The 10,932-nt window shown below is 45.0% G+C and overlaps 1 protein-coding gene across 5 annotated transcripts in view; it reads left to right on the top strand.

Annotated features, from left to right (window-relative positions):
- Nucleotides 1–2,185: 2,185 nt before the first annotated feature.
- Nucleotides 2,186–10,932, top strand: part of LOC135239034 (CAP-Gly domain-containing linker protein 1-like) — a 51,562-nt gene continuing 42,815 nt past the window's right edge. For 4 of the 5 annotated variants that reach the window (XM_064307371.1, XM_064307372.1, XM_064307370.1 and 1 more), the window contains exons 1-2: nucleotides 2,186–2,344; nucleotides 10,280–10,537. In XM_064307371.1, coding sequence (XP_064163441.1) covers nucleotides 10,450–10,537 — 88 coding nt within the window. In that variant the 5' untranslated portion in view covers nucleotides 2,186–2,344; nucleotides 10,280–10,449. Of the gene's footprint in view, nucleotides 2,345–8,099; nucleotides 8,242–10,279; nucleotides 10,538–10,932 lie in introns of those variants that run through there. The other variant, XM_064307369.1, reaches the window with a different exon arrangement.

The following is a 10,932-nucleotide window of genomic DNA, read 5'->3' as shown; positions in this document are numbered from 1 at the left end:
GAGTTTTATTTTTTTAAGGAATAGAACGTATATAGGGCGTATATTTTGTATAGAGCATATATATTTTAGCACAGGGCGTATATATACATGCATGTGAGTTTTTAAAAACGGTAATGACCACTAATTCGTAGTGTATGTTACTAATAAATTCACCTAGCTGGACCACAAACCCGCCTCAAGGAACATTAAAAAAGATTTCAAAAGGCTTGTGAAATTCAATACCAGCCATTGCTCTGGTTCCTGTACCAAAATAACCATGTGGATTAAAAGGCACGGTCTTGTTTGCGACGTCCAAATTGATAGGCTTATTACTGAATTTTGCCCATATTGTGTTCCTAGAGATTTTCCGGTTCTTGTATTAGAGTCGTCTGATCCATAGCAATAGATATACTATCATTCATACTGTATGACGACCGCAGGTTTTGACTACAAATTATGTGTATTTAATGGGATACCTGGACACTTGGTACTTGTTTGCATTTGAGGTGTGACCTTGGGTGTGACTATTTTTCTACAGTCTATGGGTGTGACTCACTGAATGGTGTGGCCAGGGTGTGACTGATTCCAAGGCAGTATGATATTCTTGGTACTTCTTGGCCACATGGAGGCACTATAGTAACAGCACGTCCCAGCTCAAATCAACCTTGCTGGACCTATCTCAGTGGGACAACCGAAAGCATTCAGGATGCTGCCTCTACGCTGTTTATTTTTTTTTGTTTGTCTGTTTTGTTTTTAACTTCTCCAAATAGAGTTTAAGGAGAACAAGTAAAACAAGGAAGGAAAAAACTATAGTATGAACAACGCACATACTTAATTTCTTACGTTATTCCCATTTCCAAGCAGAAAGTCATGGGAGGACAATGTGGAACATTTAAAGCAACCAATCAGCATCTAATGAAAAGCTGTCATAAATTTCTTAATGGGAACGTCAAGAGCTAAATTCTAAATTGTTCAGTGTTAATATTTACAGTTTGGAAAGGGTAGATTTAGATTGCAAACCCCTTTCTACAAGAATTTTTAACTGATAGACCATTTTATGCTGCTCACTGTTATGCACAGTAATTGTGGTTTGCGCTGTAGACATGCTACAAGAACACCTCTGAATAAGCACTGGATAAACACTAATGATCACACATGTAAACATTGTATTCTTTTGTTCTTAGTTTGTTGGGCAGTTAAACCTAATTCTTGAGAGATGTCATTGCAGGTGGTAGTTTTGAAGAAAACAAACTGTTTTGTTTATACAAAACTGGAAATACCAGTATCCTTAAATAGGTAGTAAAACTAATGGTACTATAAGAGGATTTATAGCAGAAAACTTTTAGCTCCCCGTCAGTTTTTCTTTTTTGTGTTGCCACTATTAAGTGTGAATAAAGAATGTAATGCAAATGTAAAGCATATCCTTTGAATATGTGAAGTATAAACTGAATGCCAATATGATAAGTCGAATTATCAGTCTTCCCAAAAAAAGAGCAGCTATATGCATGGAATTTTAGGGCATTCCTAAGTTTTATAGATTCTAATAAATTACAAGGGGGAAAAAGTAATGGACAGCACTCAGCTTTGAACCACACAAGGCTTTGACACTGTGTAGTCACAATTGAAGAGGTGCACTTATGCCCAGTGCTTTGCTGGTCATTTCCAGTTTTGTTTCAGAAACTTGGAAGTATGCCCTTGGGTGAATGGTTCCATATGAAAAGCATCATTTGACTGGTGACAGGGAACGCTTTGAATGCCTCTCCTGAATTGCACAAATTGGACAAGCTTTGCATGCAGCAGCAGCCGTGGAATTGAATTTATACATAACGTATGCAAAGGGGATGCTTTACATTGTACTTTACATTATGTAACATTTTATTCACGTGATTTCAAATCCCCCCCCCCACCAAAAAAAAAACCAAACAAACAAAGAAACATTTAGAACTGTTTTAAATGCCATTTCGGAAACGTGATTCTCTACATACATCTCTTCAGCGACGGTAAGACTCTCGTCCAATACAAAGCTATTTGTCTATAGCATACACTTAATGAAGGTAATCGCATTTCAGTATAATTTTAAATTTCTGTTTAACTACTGGCACTTTCATATTTTTTACGCAAATGACGTGGTCCAAAAGATACTGCCAACTACAATAGCTACCCAGCCAGGACGAGCGGAGAGAAACAAACAGATCAGGAAGACGATGACGTAATCGCGCAGCCAAGTCGGCATCTGAGAAGGCGTTGTGTGCGAAAACCGCTAGCAACCTATCCACAGACAGAGTAGAGCTCAAAGCCTGGGATTATAGGGTGGGTGCGATATCGCTGTACTTCTTTTTGGAGATATTTCACAGTTATAATCCAGGTAAGATGCAATCACTTCTGTGGCATAGCAAGATACATCATCTGAATAATTATTTTGATGTAACGCAAAATATTACGTTGTCAAATTGGATCTAAATCCGAAAAATAAGTAGGTAGCAAGCCTATTGCTACGACAGCTAGCCAGACACTTGGGTAAAAACAGTCAATATCATCTCTACGCGATCAAAAATGTTAATGTCTGCTGATAGTGTGTTACTGGGCTCTGATTCAGCTTCGAGTCGATGGAAAATATCATTAAGAGGTTTAAGAGACAGAAGCAATTTCACACCGCTAGGGTGTGGAGTGGAGGAATTCGGTGGCTTGTCTCTCCTTATCCAGCTAGCTACTGAAGCTGGAAAGCGTAGGTGTGTGTTCGGTTGTGACATGACGCTGTTGGCTTCGAAGACCTGCCACTCCAGCAAAAAAACCTGTGGCATTTATGTGTTTTTCAAAGATTGTAATGTTACCTGATGACTAATTTTGAGTACGCAACTTTAATGTAATGTTGCCTTCGCTCGTAAGGTGTAGCTGTGCAAATTGTCTGACCAAGAAGAGCGCCGGGCTAGTTGTCGCTGATCAGATCAGCGATGGCCACATAAAAACTGCTAAATAAGTCTAGCAAACATCATCTGCTTAGAAAGAGGTAATGGTATCTAACCATGGTCGCCAACAGACGAGTGTTGTTTCTTTCAAATGTATACCATTTGCTACGCATGAAAAATGCCCTGCCTGTCACCTCCACGCTGACGGTATTCAAAAATGTGTCAAATCCGGCTGAGAGTGACACATGAGAGGATTTGCAGTAGGCTACTGATAATACGGAGCCCCAAAGTGACCATCCTTGTTTGCACTTATCAATCGCAAATTAATAGCTCGTTAGTGATACATGCTACTGCATTAAATTCGTATTTATTGAATGTTCATAACTTTAGGAACAGCCACAGTGTTGAAAGATGAATGAGTTCGTGTTGCACACTTGAATTATTCATTTTATTGTCTGTTTATTACGGTGTATCTATATTTTTAGAGAGTACAGATTATTGAGAAAAAAAACACGCACGGACGCATGCACTCAAGCACGCACGCACGGGCGCACACACACTGTCATAGGCTGTGTTGACATCGATTGTTTGAATAATGGGCTTTTATTCTTTTATTTGCAAGATTGAACGATCAATCCTGTCTGTGTCGTTTGGCATGGTGATTCCATTTTTGGCTTCTTTGTTCCTTGTTCTGCTTATGCAACAAGTAGCTTTGCTTGTGTATTGAATGGACAAAGGTAGAGGATACTCTGGACAACTGGTCATGTGATAATTAATTCCTATTTTTCTTGTTGCCATCCATCTCTTATTTCTGGTCTGGTTGGTTTGTGACCGGACCTTGACTGAAATATTAAGAGCAACAGTCAGATAATCTTGGTTGCGTGAATAAAGATGCCTTGAATAAAGAGGCAAGAATGCCTTGGTAAACTGTGTGGTGAATAATTCCTCATAACATGGAAATTATTTTTTAAAGGAGCTGAATTCTACCAGATAATGGGTGTCCCATCACACCGCATAATATTAGATAACTTTTTTTCTGTTTGTGTTTTTAATATGATATTTTCGTAGTTGGCAGGCAGTTAAGGTGTCTCATGGTAGCTGCCACGGTGTTATTATAACTGTAGCCCTGCGTAATTTCCGCCTCTGTTGTCAGAATTCTCCCACATATCATCTTGCTTGTCGGTAGCCTGTGCGGGGTCCGTGAGAGGTATAGCTCTCTGGGTATCCCTTTCGCTGCATTCATCTCACTGTCTCACAAACCTGATACTTGTCAATGCATTTTCCTGTTCAAGATCCAGGAGCAAAGCAGCTAGTGCACTGGGCATGGGGGGGATTTACTCCGACTGTTCGCCACCGAAATTCATGCATTCAGCCAAAGCAAGTCTTAAACAGGTGTCTGTGCTGGACTCTGCTCAGTTCTGACATGTGCAGTAGTTGAAATGGAGTTGCTCTGGCACCGGCGAAAGGAAATTCATCTAGCCTAATACCCCATTCTTTGTGATGACATCACATGCCACCTCTGGATTGCTGTACTAAGTCACATAATGAGGTAATGGTGCAGCACTGTGTGAAATTGTGGGGCTTAAAATGACTCCACTGTCCTGCCAGTGTGCAACAAGCAACCTATTTTACTTGTGCTTTGCCCACACAGTTCTCAGGCTGCCATTGGCAAGGGAGACACCTAGTGTGATGAGGAGATTTTGGCCTCTGCTTGCACTGAATGTAGTATGGGCTAGAGACAGGGGCCCTGTATCCCTGGGCCCACCGTGAGGCGATAAATTCTCTTGCTTATGAAAAAAAATGCACGCACGCACGCACGCACGCACGCACATGTGCACACACACACAGATACAATAATTAGAATTTCCTTGCAATGTGTTTGTGTAGAAAAAGAAATAAGATTATGAAAAAGCTCTGGCTAGCAATCTGCTAGGCCGTGAAGGAGAAAAACCACCGGATGGGCTGGCACCAAAACACAACAAAAAAAGGAACTCCTGAGGCCTGGGCATCCCAGTCTTTCAAGTCCGTGAGCCCAGGCAAATCCAATCAACTTAGGTAATGCCAATCAGGTCTCAGGCAGGACAGACTAAACCCAAGGGAGAAACAGACAGCAATAACAACATTTCTTGGGATTCAGGATTAGTTTTCTCTGAATTCTGTACTTTGTGGTTTCCGGTTTCTGGTTTCAGTATTTTCTCAGTTGTTCTCCTGTTGATTAGAACCAGCGCCGGGGCTGCAGATGGATCTGGGAACTGACTTACTAATGAAATAGAAGAGTCTTCTAATCCATAACGGCGGTGCAGGCTACATTTTTACATGTAATCCAAATGCAGCTGGCCTTCACAGAAGCCCTTCAGGTGAAGTACTTTGCTCAAGGCTTCCCACCTGGGAACTGAACGTACATATTTTGAGTTACACGCACAGTTCCCTCACCCTTATACTGCATCACCCACCTTACTGTTTATATCCTAGAGGTGACGTAAAAGACATTTTTTAAAGAGAATTTTTAGACTCCCAGTGAAAATCAGCAGCTGGTGCAGAAGGCGCGTTAACACACAGAGGAACCATTGAGCAGCATCTGCAGATGCCAGCCAGTGACCGAACAGGAGCGCTTTCCCAGGCGGCGGTGCCAGAGAAGACCGGCTGGGACACAAGGCCTCGGGTCTGTGGACACTGTCAGGGCCCTTACCCAGCTCAGCGGCCGTATGCACTTACAGAACTGACTCCCAGTACGTCCAATAAGGTGATTGTTTTTGGGCCTGTTTGGAAATAGGCCTTCCTGGAGTTTGATTCAGCACGTAGCATCTTCTGGAAAGATTGATGGTAGTTCTAATGGACATTCAGTGCTTAAAAGTCCCTGGGCACTCCGTGGTAGCAGCTTGCCCATTTAATTGGCCTGGTCCTATGGGGCCCATGAGAAGCACTGTATTAATAATGACGTGTTCTGCGGTTAGCTTCGGCATGCATGTCTAACAACAATAAAGCACAGCGGATAGTAATGGAGAATATAGGGCTAATATAATTATAAGAGAATGTTTTTAAAAATCTTTTTTAACCCCCAATTTTAAACCTTCAGTCATGCTCACGCTGCAAGGGTTGAAGGGACCTCTGCTGTTGACATGGGAGAGCACAGACAAAAACATGGTCCCCTCTGAAGCGGCAGATGCTTGCGCAAGTTTGCTCCACGGGCAGCTCAGCAGATGAACTTGCGGGTGCCCAGTCAGCCATCGGGGGCGGGGGGGCGGGCGGTTGGGGGGTTGGAGCACAGCTTGAAGCTGTCACGCTAGCAGGCTGAAACCCGTCTGTTCCCGGGCAACGCGAGAGCCACTTTTGCTCTGCCATGCTGGGTTGGCTGCCGTAGTCTGTGCTGCCAAGGTCCAGCTTCAGTACGGGACCAAGGGGTTCCGGGTTCGATTCCCGGTCCGGGTCCTCTCTGTGTGTGGAGTTTGCATGCGCTCCCTGTGTGGATTTTCCTCCAGGTACTCCAGTATGCTCACAGACCCAAATACATGCATGTCAGGTTAGATACTGTACTCCTGCCATTGCCCTTGACCAGGACACTAGCCTGAGAACTGGAGCTGGTCCCCGGGCACTACACTGTGGCTGCCCACTGCTTCTATGTAGCTGGCATGGGTCAAATGCAGAGGACAAATGACCCCACAGGGTCAGTAAAGTATAGCTTAGCCATGGGGCTCATACATATCTATATTTTTAGATTCAGTAGATGCACGCACACTGTACAGAAATAGTGTACACGTAACTAAAAAGAGTGGTTGAAAGGAAAGGTGGACATATGATTCTACTGGGGAAAGTACAGTACTGTAAGCACCGCACTCTGGGCCTTCAGCATCCAAAATCTCTGCCATTACACTGCAGTTCCTGAATGTGGGCGGTTCATAAACTGGTCAGCAGTGCTCCTGATGAATGAGGATCTTTCAGATGGTTTTCAGAACAGTTTACGTCAGAAACGTCTCTTTCTGTGTCAAGCGGGAAACAAAAGAGGGAGCTGGGCTCATGTCTGGGATACTGAACGGTCCCCAGTCATTCTCCAGCTCGGGACAAATAGGGCGTTTCAACTTCCAGCTGTGAAGTTTGACCTGACGGGGTTGTTCTCAAAGTTTTGAAAACATGAAAATATTTCTACTAGCCTATATGTCTACTGGATGGAATTGATGTATGCATCCAATGAGTTTATTTTTCTCACATTGTTGCTCTTTGTTAAACTTAATTACGCAAAGTTATTTTGTTGAGTGGCGTGTTTAACAGCAGAGATCTTTTAGAAACACCGTTCACACTGCCTAATTAATGGATTGTTGTGGCCTGTCTTGGTAAGCATTCTGAAAAGAGCATAGTCACAAAGCTGTTACAGTACTGGCACAAAATTTTTTTACAGACATCATTCTTTTTAACTACCTTGTTAGCAAGTTATTGTAGACAGAGAGAGAGTTGGTGTTTGCTATCATACAGGAGAAATGCTGGCACAGTACTTTTGTATCTAACTACTTCTTAGAACAGACACAATACTGATACATTTTATACCTACAATATTTAGCCTAAGTGAAAGCAAACATCTAATTCTCTAAATTTAAATGAAATATCATCTTTTTCAGTTTGTTTACTGCCTCTTCTCTCATGGATTGATGTTAATGTGGGAAAACCTGCCCATAAGAATTTCAGTCGATCAGGGTTGCAACATTTGGCGAGCATTTCTGCCATTTTGTTGAACGGGGTCAAGTTAACCACTGGGTCAAGTCAATCAGACCTTTGCCATGTTGTGCAATGAGAGAGCGTTAATGTCCTCCAGCAATTTCCTAAGCTCCGTTAATGCACCAGTGCTGGGCTTAATCTCCATATCCATCTGCACAACCCGAGAATAAACTAGGCCTATACGGTGAACGGTTCTCTCCAGCGGAATGCTCAGTTTCCCATCTGGCTTGGCATGGTTCAGGAGGCAGTGTTAAGTAGAGGCAGAGAGGTATAAATGTAGTCGGGGGGTGGGGGGGGGGGGGGTGGGGGGGTGTGTGTTCAGTTTGAAACAGCTCTCAGGTGTTTCTTCTTTTGTTCTGAGGAACCCAGGTGATCTCGTCCAGATACACAACCTGATCACTTACATTGATTGGTTGTTGTCCGTTGTGTCAGGTTTCCTGCAGGTTTGCTAGCTTTACCACCTGTCATGTGGCCCAGGAGGACCTTACATGGCAAAACAAAGTAGAACTGTGAAACCGCAGCAGGAATTCAGCACTGTTTGAGGGTTTGGGTGGCCTCGTTTTAGAAGGACATAAGCCTTCAGCCAGCTGCATGCTTGGACCAGGACCGCGTTTGTGTGGTGAGCGGCACGTGATCTTTAGCCATCCTAGTGAGTAGACTAATTGCAAATTGGTTCCACAAATTGGTGTCTCCTACAGAATAATGCTTGTGACTGCACTGTGCCATTTCTGCTTTACCTGGTTTAGAGGAGGTATTAGTTACCAATGCCACTTCTAGTAGCAGCCTTGTTCTTGCATGATTTCTTTGTGAAGAAATGAAGAAGTGAAGGCTTCTTGTTGATGGTACTACAAGTTGTTATTAACAATGACTGCAATATATGGTATTAACAGCTGGTGACATAAGAGAGTCACGGCAGCGTTCCATACTGATGTGCTTGGCCCGATTGTAGGTTTGGGGACTTATGAGTTGCACAGTTTTTGGGTTCAGTTTCATTCCCAATTTAGTCAATTCAAAAGACAAATTGAAAGTTCAGTTCACAAATTGAAATTATTAGGCTATAGAATTTGATGGGCTTTTTCCAATTCATGAATTTGATTTCATTTCATTTTGTGAACTGACTGAATTGAAAATGGATCCATCATGCACCAAAAGAGCAGGACATGAGATGGTGTGTTTGTCATCTCTTCGGCCTGCGCGTCCTCTGCCAGGATGGATCCCTGGAATATTGGTACAGGAGCCTTGCCAACTCTTGGTGTGGATCATGTGACTGGTGCACCCCAAGGACAAATAACAACTCAGAGCTATGGAATGCCTTTGTAAGGGGGTGGGGGTGATCCAGCTGACCACGCCTTTTATTCTGGGTTATAAAGTCCCGCCGCTTCTTCGTGCTGCTCCGGTGAAGTCAGCGGCGAAGGCGGGCCATGCCCGGGTGGCACATCTTAGCGTCGCCAGGCAACAAGAGCCATTTGCATTCCAGAGCAGCTGTACCGCTGGAGCAGAGCCCGCTCGGTCTGAGGCCCCGACGACTTCGCTAGCTCAGAATTAGCGGCTCGTGCCCTCGTCGCTCCGGGTTACAGCCCAGGCGTTCGCGTCAGGTGTAAGCCGCCGGGCTGGCTGCGATGGCCCCGCCTCCGTGTCGGCTTCGGTAACGTTTGGCGGGTGCCAGGCTCTCCAGGATCCCGCTGATTTATCTGCTTGTTGTGATCGGAGAAGCCTGGATCTGGGCCAAGGAGGCGCCGATAGTGGTCCCCTGTGTGAGTGCCCTGGATTCTTTCGTGGTAGTCAAGGCAACAGTTTGAGCGCAGTTGACTTCCAGGAGGTAGTTATAGCTTAATGAGGCCCGTGGCTGCCTGGCTAATGCTACAGTTATCCAGCGTAAACTCTCTGGCCTACCTGCACATCTTGAAGACAGATAGACACTGTTGAGACCAGGTAGGCCACGGGAGGCGGTACCGTTTACCGTGGGGAGGGGAAAGAAAAAGCAAACGTACAGTAGTTGTCACAGTGGTCGTTCGTGGGAAGTGGTGCTGAGTGGTGGCCAAGGCAAAAATGCCTTGTTGTGGTCTGCTTGGTAATATTGACTGGTGGTCAGATCAGCTTTGTGAGATCTTGCTATGAGCTCTGAAAATGGCCGTCTGTGGATTCTTGGTTTAAGGGCTGGCAGGACCCCTGTTGGATGGATCCAGAGTGAGATAAACGGCAGTGGAGTGTAAATGCTGCGGACGGCACCTTTCCCTCATATCCCCAGGCTCTGGGATTCAAAGCTGGCTGTTTATGAATTAGCTTATTGCTGCCTTGATTTCCTCCAGCTACTCTCACTTCTTCACATAGTCACAAAACATGCCAAGTTTGAGTGGCACCTCAGAAACTGTGTGTGTGTGTGTGCATGTGCATGTACGTACACGTGCGTGCGTGTGTGTGCGTGTGTGGGTAAAAATGATAAAGAGGGTTGGGTGGAGGAGCAGAGTTGTAGTCTGAAGAGGCAAGTCTGTGTTGGAAGATGGTCAACGTCATCTGCTGTTCTGGCCGCTTTGAGAAGCTCATTCCACCTCCAGGGGGCCAAAGCAGATAGCAGATGTGACATCACCACTACCTGCACAGTGACCTGGCCTCAGAGTGGCTAGACTGCAGGTGCTTTTCTCACCTGCTTTTATCTCTCTCTCTCTCTCCCTCTCTCTCTCCCCCAGGGTCTTGCTTTGAGGTGCACCATTTTGTTTCCGTTTTGCTCTTTGTTGGATCTCTTTAACCCCGCCCCCTGCAATAGGAGCGTGGGGCAGGCGGGCGGCCGATGTTTAGGGAGGGTCAGCCCCCCTCCTGACGTTCGTGGACTCCTCTGCGCTCAGAAGGGAGGGTAACCATGAGCACCCCCAAACCCAGCGGCCTGAAGGCCCCCAGCAAGATCGGCAGGCCGGCGGGGGCAGCCACCAAAACCTCCCCCCCCTCCGGTAAGAGCCTGAAGCAGCACTGCATTCACACTGCTCACAATCAGGGGTAATACAACCAGGATAGCAACGACACAGGAAAACAGAGGAGCTCCACCAATCAAGGAGAGTTTTGGTAACATGGAACAAGACCAATGGTGATTGGTTGATACTTTCTGGCTCCACTCGCAGGATCCCTGGAGGTTTCTTGGTGTGGCCAGAAGCTGTCCACCAATTACAGTACCATTAGTGGTGTTTTATCTGTTAGTATTGTCGTGCTCTGTGATTGGTGGAGAGCCCCTCACCTGACTGACACATCTCTCCTGTCCCAGTTTTATCATCTGTGCTACTGAATAAAGGGCATTGAACTGGTGTAGAGTTTTTGTGATTTAGTGTATGCACAGCAGGGTGCAGAACGA

This window comes from Anguilla rostrata, chromosome 14 (genome assembly GCF_018555375.3).
Source record: "Anguilla rostrata isolate EN2019 chromosome 14, ASM1855537v3, whole genome shotgun sequence".
Lineage (NCBI taxonomy): Eukaryota > Metazoa > Chordata > Actinopteri > Anguilliformes > Anguillidae > Anguilla > Anguilla rostrata.
This window is presented reverse-complemented; position numbering and strand designations above follow the sequence as displayed.